Here is a 15,395-nt window from a genome sequence, read left to right as displayed (position 1 = left end):
TAAATAAATATTGCTCCACTAATGCTTCCAAAATCTTCCATTCTGCTCTCATTCTGCTGGTTTAATTGTTAAGCTTACAATAGAAAGCTTTCAGACCACAACCAGGATTCAGATTCCTTCCTCAAATGGCCTTTCAGTGATTTGTTGACTGGAACATCAATGGCAGGAACAAGCAGATTGAGAATGCACGGGCCTGGCCAGCAGTGATAGTAAGATTCCACATAACTGAATTCTTATTAGACTCAGGATCCCTCTGCCTTTAAGGAAGATGGATCTTGAGGAACTGCCTCTGCTTGTCTTGGGGAGACAAGAATGGAAGGAGATGAACACTGGAAAATTTAAAAAAACTAAATTATATTTTAAAAGAAATAATTTACATGAAAAATACGAAAAGCGGAAGTTAATAAGTCAAAGTTTTCCAACCTCTAGTAAGAGTAGCTAGCCATTTAAAAAGTTTGATCTCTGGTGTTTAATACAAATGTTTGCCTTTTGAGCTATTCTGTTTGGGAGCACCTCACATCTACACCTCTCTCTTATTTCCTTTGGATCCAAATTCCCTAATTCCTGGTCCTACTTGTTACTTCTTAATCATGCTTTTCCATCTGCCTCCTGGCAATCAGAGCCATGTTTCCAATTGTTTCACTACATCAAGAAGATAACTGTGAGTTGCAATTTACCACTATTGGTATCAAGAGATATGATCACGGGGCATATTGAGTTTCCTTAATGGCAGGAAAGAGAGCAGGAAAAACTCATGGGCTGTCTTGAGGGTGAGAATTGGTGTCTTATTCTTCTTTTCCCTGCCTCCACATAAAGCATAGGGCTCAGGAGACACTCAACATACATCAAATGCCTAGTACATGATAAATGAAAACTTTGAAGGGAAAAAAAGTAAGAAAAGCAAAGATGAGGAGAGCAGGAGGATTTTGATCAGAGAGGAGAGAGAGAAAGAAGGAGAATCAATATGGCTGTAGGTGACTGAGAGAAACAGTTTACAAGAAGGGAGAGAGAAGATCTATAGCACTTTATATAGACCTATAGCACTTTAGCCAGGAACTAGAGACTGTGGTGATGCTTTTTTGGGTGTATACTTACCTCCAAATCCACTAAGCTGTACACATTAAGTAAGTACAGCTCTCTGCAAGTCAGTCATGCCTCAACCTCAATAAAGTGGCAAGTAAATAAGTAGATTCCTAGAAAATGCAGGTGGTGAATGTTCAATATTTCCTTCCTGCTCATGCTCTTCCCAGAGACATATTCGGTATAAACACCTATACACCTTTTCACAGTGTTTGTAGTGTGGTATTTTAGGGTTGGATAGGGATGCAGATTCTATTCTCAAAGTACAGCTGCAGACCCACTTATAGTCAAGGTAGAAAAGTATTGATGACAGATACTGCCTGAGAACCACACTCTTCAGCACAATTCTTTCTGTACCTCTTAGGAGGTTTTTGTGACCAAATGGGTAAAATCTGGAGCTAACTAGATCTATTTTGGAAAAAAAAAGAAGAAAAAGACCCAGAAGCCTGTACTGTTTATGGTTTCTGAAGGTAGGTGGGCTGCTGTGCTTCCAGTTGCTCCAAGGTCTGAAAACCACCTTTCATCTCTCACCCTCTTCCTGGGACTATCGCCAGAGTCGGCTGTCACTGCCATGAGAGGGACCAGAGACTCTCCGGCTTTCCTCGTCCTTCCTTCAAGAGACGGTATCTATTCAAAGCAAACAAGATATACCTAAGCCTGACATTCAAACATCTGCAAACTTGTGCACGATTTTGATAATGCTGCTAGACTTCACTTAGCGCCTAAGGATCCTTGGGTTTGGAAGAATTTAAATGAAACTTTGACAGTGGCTCCGGTTTTTTTGGTTTTGTTTTTTTCCAAACATCTTCCAGAGTGGGTGCCATAGGTTGGATTCCCTGGGAAGCTGCTCTGAGTCAGAGGTAGCTTCCTGAGTGAGTGCTTTCCGGGTGAGGGAGTGGAGAAAGCAGGTTTGGACAAAGGGAGTTGCTGAAATGAGGTGCAGTCACCAGAGGCTTTACCTGATCCTACAGGGCTCTTCAGAGATCACACTGAGGAAGGGGGCCAGGCCTTTACACCAGCATCCACCAGTCACTGGATGTGAACTGTCCCTGGGGAAGTGGGTTTAACCTTGGGCATGGCAGTTCCCTCCAGCCAAGGGCCGTTATTTAGAAGAGACGACTCAGCTCTGAGCTGTCCTTAGGCAGCACTCTCTGAAACCATGGGCCCCCTTTTTGAAAAGAAGGAGGGATGCACATGGCATCCTCTTATGGTTTCCACCTACACCTACAGAAGGTCAAGGCAAATTCTAATGGAATAAAATCACTAACTTTCTGCCCTCCATCTCAAAAATACATTCTAACATATTCCATGATATCTGCTGGACTCTTTATGGTAATTACTTCAATAGTTACTTTCAGTTTGGAGCATTTCTGCATTAGAATACTTTTTTTTTTTTTTAAAGATTTTATTTATTTATTTGACAGAGAGAGACACGGCAAGAGAGGGAGCACAAGCAGGGGGAGTGGGAGAGGGAGAAGCAGGCTCCCCACGGAGCAGGGAGCCCGATGCGGGGCTCGATCCCAGGACCCTGGGATCATGACCTGAGCTGAAGGCAGACGCTTAACGACTGAGCCACCCAGGCGCCCCAGAATACTTTTTTTAAGTAATATTTTCAGTGTCTATTTGACCTTTCTATCCTATTTACTTTTTTTTTTTAAGAGAGGTGGGGCCACGTGAGGGGGGAGGAGGGAGAAAGAGAATCTCAAGCAGGCCCTATGCCCAGCATGGTGCCCAATGCGGGGCTCAATCCCACAACCCTGAGATCATGATCTGAGCTGAAATCAAGAGTCGGACGCTTAACTGACCAAGCCACCCAGGCGTCCCTCTCCTGTTTACTTTTTAATTTTGCGTGCTATTATTATAAAATACAATACTTAAATAGAAATGGAAACACTGCTTTCTCCAGAAACTATTATGTTTAAGCAGTATGGTAGACGATCTCACTATATAATCTGAGAAATCTCTATCAATTTATAGACCTAGAGATAGACATAATTAAAATCCTACCAGAAGAATATAAAGGACAAAAGGAAGTTGTCATGGCAACCAAAATCCTGATTTTCCTCATTTTATACCACAAAAGTATTAACCTCTATGATACCTTAGTATTTTTTCTACACTGTATTTTAACCCGGGGCCAGTTTGTACATTGTGTTTGCTAAATACATAACTAAATCATTACTTCCTGCAATTTGGCTTTTTACATCACATTTTAAAGTATGTTTTTGAAAATCTGGCACTAGGAAATTAAACTCTTTCTGCAAGATCCAGTTTTTCTTAAGAGCAAACAGTGTTAAAGGTTTTTTCTTTGTGTAATTTAAAATATGTAAACATACACAAAAAAGTGAATATTCTCCCACAAGGTTAACATTTTAAATGTATCTTTCCAACCTCTTTTATACAAGAGTTTTTTATTTAGAAAAATTGGACATACTTTATTTAATGCTTCATACTTTGTTTTTTTCATCTAACACTCTAATGTATTTCTAAGTTTGTAAATATCTACTAAGATAATTTTAGTAACTTTATTTTATGGTTTACCACAATTTAAAAAGTCTCTGTTAGTTTCTGCTCTTCTAATATGACAAAAGAGTTACAATAAACATCCTTAAATTGTTTGTACACCTCAGATTCTTTATTGTGAATTCCTAGAAAAAAGAATGAGCATTTCTATAGCCTTTTATATGTTCTGTTACTTTGGCCACCATTTTTCTACTCTATGGTCTTTCCCAATTGCTCACTTTTCTGAACCCTCCCCTTCATATCTACATTTAGCCACATTTACAAATGAATATATATTAGCTCATTGTTATTTTAACTTCCAGGTTTTGGGCTATTTGTGAAATTAAACACCTTTTATCTGTCAGGAGGGATGTGTATTTCTTTCTTTGAGAATTGTTTGCTCATGTCGTTCATACTGAACTTTCTCTTAGAAGGGAATTTACTTTTCTATTCAATATTATTTCTCTTGACATACCTCAGGATGCCAAATTCACTTTACCAATTAAATGACTACACCTCTAAAATTAAGCAATCTGTTTCCCATTGGCAAGAGGACTTGCGTTTTCCATTTACTCGTAAACAAATTCAAAATAAAAGCATAACTATCTTTCCAATACTGATTTAATTGTTTAATAATACATAAGTGTTATTATGAGAGGAGACTAGTAGAAAGAACCTTGAATTAGGCTAAATCTTTGTTGGACAAATCACTTAACCTCTCCGCAACCCAGTTTATCCTGTAAACTGGGACCGAGGTGCCTTTCAAGGTTGCGATTAGACAAGGACAGTATTTTGGCACACAGTGGCTTAATAAGTGGCATCTTTAGTTTTCATTAGCTCCATTAGTTTTATTGTATCTTCCCTTGTCCCTTTCTATAGTGGTTTTCCAAACTGTGGGTCTCAAACCATTGGAGGATTGTGAAACCAAGGTATCCAATCTGGGGGTACAACTAGAATTTTTTAGTGAAAAAGGACAGAATTAAATATATAGGAATATTTCACACATAGTGAAGACAAGTGTTTTTCTGCCGAGCTTTTTTTCCATATAGAACATCTAGGAGGCGAGAGCCTGTATGCTGGCGCATGATGTAAAATGTACTTCTTACTATGGGTTACAGTCAAAAACTTCTTCAAAAACCACAATTTTATTGGACACTTGTCTCACAGTCCCTAACACTATAGTGGCTGAGACATCTAGGTTCAAATCCCAACTCTACTAATTCCTACTGTAGTACTTTGGACCAACTGCATAACCTCCGTATACCTTAGGCTCCTCACCGTTAAATGGGTGATGATTACACCTCTCACGGGAGTGACGTGGGAACTGTAGGTTTTCATATATCTATACCACTTAGCGGGTATCAATAACTTTTGGCTGTTATTTTATTGAGACTTGAGTAGAATATAAACTTTTTCTGAATAAGCAAACAGTGCTACATAAAAGAATATAAGGTTATCACATTAGGCAGAACCGAATAATTAGTTTTTCCATCTACGAAGTGATGGAAAATTAGAAATCAGCATCTTATTTCCACAAACATGAGTTCAAGGGCCATGTCACTGTTCTTAGTTTTGCTATTTACAAACAGCATCATCTCTCAAAATATGAAAGACAAAGAAGAAAATATTAAGCAAACAATTAGTCTTTCTTTGTCGGTATATTAGATCCTTAATTGCCCATTATATTTTTGTTGTTTATGAAAGACTTTAATTTCACAGTGGTATACATTAAGTAAAAGGAGCACTGTCTCTGTATTTATAATCTTTCCTTGATTTAAAAATATCAGAAATGATACAGATAATATCATTGACTAGTAACAGCTAAAAGTGTATAGCTTTTACCTGTTTTGATAAAACACTTGTAAAGCACACCTTATATCGGAAGAGGATTGTTTTTGGAAATTATAGAAACATTTGTTGCCTCTTTAAAAAAATATATTCAAGTCCATCTTCTAGATGTTGACGCTACTGAAGAGAAGTCTTTTTTAAATAGCCTTTCAGATCATTCAACTTGTATGTAGAAATGTTTTATATTCCATTATAAGCTGGGGTAACGTGAAAATATTTAACAACCTGAGGGGCAAAGGACCGAACCATCCCTGTGCATAAAGGCTAGAAACAACTGTGTGGCCATTCTGAGGCTGCAGCTGATCAGTGCAGGTAACTAGCAACAGTGTCTCACTTCCAGAATATGACAAAAATTGAGTTAAAACATAGACAACATACTTTTAATTTAATGATGGCACTGTTGTATACAGGTATTTGTATTTAATGCAATAATTTCTTTTAAATCCTACAGTGAACCACGATCCCTCAAATATCCTCAACCAACCTGTGGAGATAAGTAATAATGCATATCGTATCTGGTGATTCTCACAGCAGAGGACCCAATTCAGTTTTTGAATACATACATACTAATATTCCATACATATGTATGTGTTTGTGTATGTATCTCTGTATATAATTTTAGTCCCGCTGACGCACACGAAATGTAAAAGTTACGGTATTATCGGTATCGAAGTTTCACCTAAGTTATGCAAACAGGACTCCAGTTTTTTGCAGGAAGACAGATCCTAAGCTAAACAGAATAAAAAAATCAAGAAAACCTTTTAGAAAGTGACCTTGAGTTGGAAAAATACAGTTTTCCACAATCTGGAAAATTCTGGGTTGCCAAGTATTCCTAAGGAGGGGAGGCAGGAGGACTGAAGGATCGACTGACTTGATCAATTGCTAGAGTGCTAAATTCATTGCATAGATTATCTCATTGCATACTCAAAAACCTTACGTCTTTGGTATGATTATTCTCACTTTATGAATGAAGAAACTAAAGAACAGAGAAGATCTGAGTCCACATCTGTCTGATTCTCCCCTTTCAGGTTTTATTAGTAGCTACTAGTGGAAAATTAAAAGCTTTAAAAAGAGAACATATTATAAAATGAAAATTGATTATCTGTGTGTATGTATTAGCTTCAGGCATCATCTCCTTTCAGGGGATCCAAAAATCTCTGGATTTTCATTCAGATTCTAATAATAATTCCATACATCTGAGATTATTCTGCTTTCAATTATACTTCCACTAAATATTTTAGGTATGCATAATTAATTCACAAAAGACTTTAATTTTATAAAAATCCCGTGTCTGTTCGCTGGTTACCTCCCTTTCTTTGCAAATCAAAAGGGCTTTATAGGTCCATCAACTTTCCTGCTGAGACTGTGAAGTTACTTTTGCCCAGACATGTTCGTATTTATCTATTTCTGCCCCAAATCCTGTCCCCTTTCTGCCTAGCACTGCCTGAAATCTTAAGTCACACAGTAAAATTAATTATGAAAGTCCAGAATATGTTTAGATTGGAGAATAGGACTTCAAGCCTATCTCTTTAGAATGCCTTCTTTACATTTACAGAGCACTTCACACGTACGAAGAAAAATCTAGGCCGGGCAGATTTCATTCTTCATATTTCTGAAGGCAGGTAAATGAAGAGGTCCAATGCCTTGTCAGAATTCATTTAGCTATGAAGAGGACTAGAACGGAGGTCTTCTGAATTCAAGGCTAAGATTTTTTCATTGGTTACCTTATAGATTGTTTTTTTAACGCTTTGGAGGTAAACAAACACTTAAAATCATTGAATAAGTTAATTTAATAGAATGATTCAATAATACAATCAAATTGAATAAACTGAAATAATTTGACAGACATGTTTCATCATCAGTTCCTTGATACATATAGTCAATCATGCCACATCTACAGTGGCTTCAAACATTTACCCAGCAAGACAAGTGAATTATTGATCACAGTATTGTCCACAGTAAATGTCAAAAAAACAAAAAAATGACTGGGAGAAAAATGGACCATCAGTAAATGAGATTCAAGAACTAACTTCTCTTTGACACTCATGACACCTTACAGCATCACTGCTGTAACGGCATCGCTTACAACCATCTCAAAAGCCACTAATATTTTGAATGCATGCTATCATTCATCAACATTTTCAATATAAATATTTTATCTTTCTTTCCTCTTATAAAATACAAATGTTGAGAGCATAGAGCATGTATGTTGTCAGCAAATGTTTCATCCACAGTTCTGTAATATATGGATTAGAAGTTAAATCTGCACAGTAAATAACTGGCAGTATAAACAACTAATAGATTTGACAGCTCACCTATTATTGTTAGGAGAATGTTTTCAGTAAGTACGCCTGATCTTACCTTCTGGGAAAGACTCTCCATGGTGGTTCCATAAATACTTTATGAACCGACATAAAGTAATATGCTAATGATAGACTATTTACCCAGTGAGCAGGTGCACCTTCTGATGTGTTTCATCTCTGGTGTACCTCTGATGTGGGATCAGTTAAGCCATTTTGAATTGTTCTCTTCTTCATTTATTTATTTTGCTTCCCTCCCCTCTCAGATTCACCTGAACTTAAAATGGTGAGCGAGAGTCATCATGAGGCGCTGGCCGCCCCGCCAGTCACTACCGTTGCAACGGTTCTCCCACATAACGCCACAGAGCCGGCCGGTCCCGGGGAAGGAAAGGAAGATGCCTTTTCTAAGCTGAAGGAGAAGTTTATGAATGAGCTGCATAAAATTCCATGTGAGTACTACTACATATGGTTGGTTGGTAGGGTAAAAACAAATGCTTGAAAATGACCTTACCCACGGGGGAAAAAAGCAGTTCTCTTAACATACTATAAACGTACATTTGATTTTTTTATTCTTGGCATGGTAGCATTTCAATAATAAAATGGAAAATTAGAAATGGAATTTAAATCTTTAAATATGCTTTATACATCAAAGCCCAGTTTATAAAAAACAAATTGTATCTTGTGTTTAATGCAGGTAGGTATTTTTTTTCAATGTCTGCTTTTCTCTAGAATATTCATGTTTATGGGCTGTGCCGTATATATTTTAAATTTGTATTCATGAAATTATTCCATTGTAAAGATTATTCCTAAGCAATAGCTAAAATGTACTTTCCAGATATTGCAAGTTTGATTTCCCTTCATTTATTATTTCAAAATCTTCTGCACAGTTTTTAAATTTTTCTTTGTCCTCATCAGGACAACCACCACCTGTACCGAAGTGTATGTGTATGAGCGCAGCACTCGGTTCTATCAGTGGCCTTTCAATCTGAAACCATAGGTTGGTCTGTTTATGCAGATTTGAACACTTCTGATGAACTAGAGAGTTTTTCAGATGCAAGAATAATACGTTTTGGGCCTCACAAGGTTTATATTCTAGTGAGAAAAGAAGAAATAAATCAATAAAGATGCAAATATATACAGTAAGTCACGTGGTAAGAAATGATATAAGAGAAACTAAAGACGAAATCAGAGAGGGAGACAAACCATAAGAGATTCTTAATCATAGGAAACAAACTGAGGGTTGCTGGAGGGGCAGGGGGCAGGGGATGGGGTCACTGCATGATGGACATTAAGGAGGGCACGTGATATAATGAACACTGGGTGTTATATAAGTCTGATGAATCACAGACCTCTACCTCTGAAACTAGTAATACATTATATGTTAATTAATTGAATTTAAATACAAATTTTTTTTTAAAAAAAGAGAAACTAAAGAAGAGTAAATGGAATATGGAAGGGCATAGCGGGTAAAACGTTATTTTTTTAGGATGACCAGGGCTGGTTTCTTTTGTAAGGAAGCCTGGAGTAGGTGGAGGAGGAAGTTTTAAAACCTGGGAATTTCAGACAAAGCCCCTTAGGCAAAAATCTGCTTGGAACAGCAAGGAGCCCCACGAGCCTTATGTAGAATGAATGAGGTAGAGGGTGGCAGAAGGTAACTTCACACTGTAGCACATGCCCTAGCATGTGAGGCCTTGGGCATTACTCTAAGGAACTTGGATTTTACTATGAGTGAAATAAAATGGCTTTGGAGAGTTTTGAGCAGAGGTGTCCCATGATCTGACTCAGGTTTTTTTAAAGATCACTCTAGCAACTGTGTTGAAAATGGGCTCTAGAAAGGCAAGGGCAGAAGATAAAGCAGGACGTTGTAGTAATCCAGATGAGAGATTTATCAATTTATAAGAAAACTATTCTATAAGGACATTGAGAAACCAAGCAGGGAAAAAAAAAAAAAATACACGGAATCAATTTCTTGTCCCTTAGTGACTAACAATTTGTTGACCTGCCTACTTTTAACAAATTCAAGTTCATCTGAGAGACTCTCAGCATAGTTGCCAGTAATTACCATTCTCAGCAGGAAGATCCATAATCTAGAGGAGACATATTTCATTTTAATCCATCACCATTTTTACTGTCTGTGTAACTGAAATTTCTAATGGGATGTATGTGCCAGGAGCAACACTAAACACAAATAAAGCATATCCCCCAAATCAAATTCCTTTAGGAGCCTATGTTATATAAAGGTTATCACTCTTGACTTGGCATAATATAACATGACGCTAATGACGGGTAACAAATTAGAATATTAATTGATTTCAGTCTCTGAATTAAATCTTGGCTATCTGGCAGATGTGGGGGGTTTTTTGCAAAATTGATAGCAAACAGCTTTAGTCTGTCACTTGAAATTCCCACTTGTGAGAAGAGAGGTGTCACAATGGCAAGGAGTATGCATGTCATTAGTTGGGTAATCTGCACAGTCCAGCACGGAACATATGCAAACCAAATTGCCTGATGATATCATCCCTAACACCATGGGGCTTAAAAAAGGAAAGAAAAGGAAATGGTAAATGCTGAGCATTTTTATCTTTCAATTCATTCTGCACACTGTTATCTAAATGAAGCAGACAAGGTTTTTCGGAACGTTTCTTTATTTTGCAACTTTGATTTTAATATGACTAGGGCCCTGGTTGGTTTGTAAAGCGTGAACTCGTGTCATCCGAATAGCTGTGATTAAGGTTTTGATATTCATGAGCTTCTTGAAGTAGAGTGCACCTTTCCTTGAGCATGGCAGAAAACCAAATAGCCAGAACCTGTCCCTTAGTCCGGAATAAGAGTGGACTAAGGGTAATTGTGTAATTCGTGCAGAAATACTATTGGATAGACCATTTCACAGAGGGATTAAAAACACAAGCTCTGAACACTGACTACATGGGTTCAAATCTAAGCTCTACCATATACCAGCTCTGTTCATCTTTCTGTGTATCAGTTTCTTCCTGTATAAAATAGGGACAAAGATAATATCTCCACCACAGGGTTGTTGGGTAAAGGGAGCAATGCATATAAAGGGCTGCACAGAGTATCTGGCACAGAGTAAGCATTCTATAAATGTTAGCTAGTATTAAACTCAAGCTGTCATTTTAACAAATCTATTTCCATTTTAGAAAAGCCCTCTATTCAGGTCAGACAGAAACCCAAATTATAAAAATACCAGAAACTTGGCAGCCCAGTATAAGCACATTGCACTCTCTAAACCCATTCCAATGATGCCTGATCTAACAAAGGTGAATCCCCTCATGGGGTTTCCTTTCCCCATTAGCACCTCCAATTTTCCTTTTTCGTTCTTTAATAACTTCTATAATTTCACTTTCTCACTCCTTCATTCCTTTTGGCCCACACATATGCTCAAGGTTCTCCTATCTGAAAGTGCCTAGTAAAAATTCAGCACACAGTAAGTGCTCAGGAAATGTTCCATTTTCTTCCTTCCTACACTAAAATTTTCTTCTCCTTACCTTACCTCTCTGTCAAACTACCACTGTATCTTCGTCCTTCATATCTACCCCAAAATTTACTGAAAAACATAACCTTGCTCCTGATATCTATTTCTTCAATTCCCATTAACGACTCGACTCCTTCCTCCCTGATTTCCATCCTGCATGTGCCATTAAAGTTGTGTTCACATTAAGTCCCCAGGCACTTCTTGATGCACAGTTATGAAGGTTATGATCCACCTTCACTCAGTCAGATATTTCGATATCATTATCACTATCAGCCACCATCATCTGAAACTCTTGATTTCCAGGACTCTGCTTTTTCTCCTCTTCCTTCTCCACTCACCCCTACACTCTTTCATTGACTGGTCCTCCTCTTTCATTGTCTTCCCCCCCTCAGGTGGTAGAGGATCCAGGATTACATTTTTAACCCTGTTCCATTTGGGGCTTTTTTTTTTTTTTCCAACATCCTTGGGTGATCTCATTCACCTAGTCTTTCAAATGAGAGATCTCACTATCATACTTATCTCCCTCATCTATTTCACCTTCAATCCTATACCTGCAATTCATTTCAGTCCTGTTAATTCTGCTCATGAAAAACCTCTCCAACCCAGCCAGCACTCACGTTCCAATGTTTTCTCTCACGCTTTTCTCTCTTCCCGGACTCCCTTCTGCCATTAACACGGACACATTCTTTTATCATCCAAGAACCAGTTCAGATGTTATCACTTGAATGAAAAGTTTCCTCATTTCCCAAGGCAGAATTATTTGAGTCTTCCTCCAACCTTCCAAAGCCCTTCATGAAAATCTTTATCTTGATTATCTGGTTTTGTTTGGGGCCTATCTTCCTCACTGAAATGTAAATTCCTCAGAGACAGGAACCATTTCTTCCAAATGAAATATTATAGAAGCCTCAATTTATAATGTGGATAAAGCAAATCAAGCTGCTGTGGTGAGTTCAAAGCGTCTTCCTTACTTACCCTCCCAAGATACTCTCCCATCAACAGCAACAAAGACCCCTGGCTGAGAGGAACACCTTTTGAAAGCAGTGGCCTGGAAAAGTAGTAGGGAAAGCGGTATTATCCCTCCCAGCAACACCAGTGAAACTCAACACACAGTAGTGTTTTACAAGTGGTTAACTATGGCACAAGCCAATCAGTGATGAAAAATGCAGTCCAGTAACTTTGTTTTCCCTCATCTGACTGCAGAACGGACAGAATGTCATTGTCGTGGATCCTGTCATTGCTTTATGTTAATGTCATGAACGTGATGTTAATGCCAGAAGACCAGTTCGAGATCAAATGAAGAGAATCCTTAGGAACAGACAGGAATCCATGGCATGTGAATAACAGTAATTATTGTAGTGATCACCTATCTTTATCGGGGACTTAATGGGGAAGTATGTGCTGTGCATTCTGTAAACTCAACCTCTATTCTGCCCTCTAAAAACTCTCATAGGTGAGAACAATTATCCTCATTTTATACATAAGAAAGCTCAGGCTTAGTCAGGTAAGTGATTTGTCCAAAGAAGCTACACATGGTGCAAGCTGTAGGTAAGGGAGCATCAGGAAAAATCTTGCAGTTTATAAATTTGCTTTAACAGAATATCACCAAGGCTGCAAATCAACTCCACCATTCCTTATCACCACCAAGACTTGAAACTATTAGGGTCGCGTGTGCCTGTTCAGAGCTATTGCTTGATATTTGTCTTTTGATAGGTTTTAAAAGACCGAATACGTGGAACACAAATTTCATACTGATTCTGTTTCTCAATGCATTATCTCGATTTAAAGTGGATACTCATTCACTTTATGCTTTTGCATTTTGTTTCTTGGACTCACTCAGATGGCCGTGTTAATAATGCATTACTACATAAGTACTAATCATTAGGTTTTATTTCATTGTATCGATGAACTCTATGACTCAGCTTCAGCGATCATCTGTTGACTCAGTTCTTCCTCACACTTCAGAAAAGCATTGGCTAAAATGTGAAGTGTTATTATTCATTGTTAGCTTCTAGTAAATTGAAATATCTCTAAGAAAAAGTTACAATACTGATGAGTGTTATTTTCAGAGCAAAGCAAGTCCTTTGTAATACTGAGTGCCTTCAGCGATGCAATGTTGAAGGAATCAGTTTGGGACAAGGACACTAAGAGATACGGGTTGCGATTCATCACAGCACAATGTAGTAATTTGTGCTTACATTCAAACAGTTTTCATTAAATCTTAGTTTATTTCATCATCTTTTTAAGTTTAATTCTGGTTCAAAACGTAGGAAATACCTGTGTGTGTTTGTGAATACACACAGAGAACTATTTAAGAGCTACCATTAGTAAAAACTCACTCCTTTAGTGTGAAGTCAGTTTGGTTCTTGGTAGAGTTGGTGCTGCCCCCGGCCAGATATTCTAAACATTCATTGGGCCATTTTTAGTGTGCTATAAAATGGTTAAGAGGAATGGCAACTAGCATTTAAAGATAATGGGCCTAGGAGCTTACAGCTCTTGCAACATGTGAGACAGTTTCACACAATGAAAAATATTCCCACATTCTGCACGATTTTCAAAATCTCCATAAGACATGCATTTAAAAGAAAACCCTGTTTATAATTATCTAAGCCTAGAACTATTTAACATATAAACATGGCTACACTGTATTTTTGCATGGTTCTAATATAAACTGAACATTCTAGCGTTTATTGTTAATGTTCACCCAACCTCTGGCCTTTTATTTTCTCCTGATTTTTTAAAATCTTGATTGTCTTCTCTAAATCCAAAATCCCTTTTTGCAGTTGCAAGCATTTGATTATTTCATTGTCTTCTAGTGTCGTTATACCTGAAGATTTTTATACTGAAAATACATGCTTACCACATTTTCTTGATTTGTAAAAATTATATACATACATATGTTGTATTATTATTTATACTTGGAGAGTAAGAAGAGTATTATAAACTATTTGTTATAAATTGGGACATTGTGTGTAATATGGATTTTTAAAGAACAAGTCTGCAAAATGATTCCATCAACAGCCTATATTCGATGTGGAAACATTAAAAGAATATGCTACTGTTATTTCAGGAAAGTTGTTTAAATGTGTCCTTGAATTGTGTTTCCCTCTTGGAAGCCTATTATGCAGAAAATTCCCCCCGAGAAATTCATGCCTTTCAAATGAACTAGTGTTGAGGGATTTTGTAAATTTCCAAAGCATGGTAACGGTGAGCACATAAAGCCACCAAGTGAATTAAGATCTCAGCTAAGTTTCTCAACCTTATTTAGCTATATTCCATTAGCATTTCAAAGACATCAAGTAAACACACCTGAGGACAAATAAAGGTAGTGGGTATTTTGGACACATATTAAAAATAACTCAGGAATTACCTTGCTGAAATACTTTACAAATATACAAATATATTTTAAAATAGGTTTAAATGTCTAGTCCTCACCACATACCAGTTGCATGTCAAAATACAGGTTACATTTTCACAAGAGAAAGCCTGATTGCAAATGCAACTGTATTAAGAAAACAGCAGAAAGAGAGAAGCTGAGCGACCATGGCTTTCTCTTTACTCTCAACAACGCTGTAGATCTTTTATGGCATGACAGACAGGTTTGTGCCAGTTTCTATTAAATCAGACAAAGAATTTAAAAGCAGAAACCGGCAGGAAAATATATGATGTACTAGTATATTTTTAGCCCTTGACCTTATTTTTTTGTTCTGATTTTCAGGTAGGAGAATACTATAATAAAGGATCTAAACTTGGTATCTTCTGATACTACATGCCTCCCCAGCCTGCCTTTTAAGTGAACTTAGGAAATTTAAAACAAAAATTAAGAAGCTACTGGCCCATTTAAAGCTTTCCTCATCAAACACTTTGAATGAAACTGCTGTCCTGACAGAATTTCAAATCCACTTAAACCCTCTTTTTTTTTTTTTCTTTTTTGAGCTCTTTGTACACATATAAGTTAAAAAGAAAAGCAGGCAGTCATGGGGGGGCGGGGAAGGGCATCAATAGTAGACTATAAATAGAAACGTATTTGCCTTAGTAAATATTCCATTTACTGAAAGTAATGTGGACCTGTCCATAGAAACTTAGAAAAATCCAGGATCTCTGTGTAGTAAACCTTACCTGTTGGAGTTATATTGCTCATTGCCTTGAAAGTAAATTTTATGGTAATAATTTCC

The 15,395-nt window shown here is 37.3% G+C and overlaps 1 protein-coding gene across 2 annotated transcripts in view; it reads left to right on the top strand.

Moving 5' to 3' along the window:
• Nucleotides 1-15,395, top strand: part of SYT1 (synaptotagmin 1) — a 520,416-nt gene that overhangs the window by 311,698 nt on the left and 193,323 nt on the right. For both annotated transcript variants that reach the window (XM_032393709.1, XM_032393708.1), the window contains exon 4: nucleotides 7,997-8,179. In XM_032393709.1, the coding sequence (XP_032249600.1) occupies nucleotides 8,014-8,179 (166 nt within the window). In that variant the 5' untranslated portion in view covers nucleotides 7,997-8,013. The remainder of the gene's footprint in view (nucleotides 1-7,996; nucleotides 8,180-15,395) is intronic.

The sequence above is a fragment of the Phoca vitulina genome, unplaced genomic scaffold, assembly GCF_004348235.1.
Source record: "Phoca vitulina isolate PV1807 unplaced genomic scaffold, GSC_HSeal_1.0 scaffold76, whole genome shotgun sequence".
Classification (NCBI taxonomy): Eukaryota; Metazoa; Chordata; class Mammalia; order Carnivora; family Phocidae; genus Phoca; species Phoca vitulina.
Note: the sequence above shows the minus strand (reverse complement) of the source record. Positions and strands in the feature narration are given on the sequence as shown.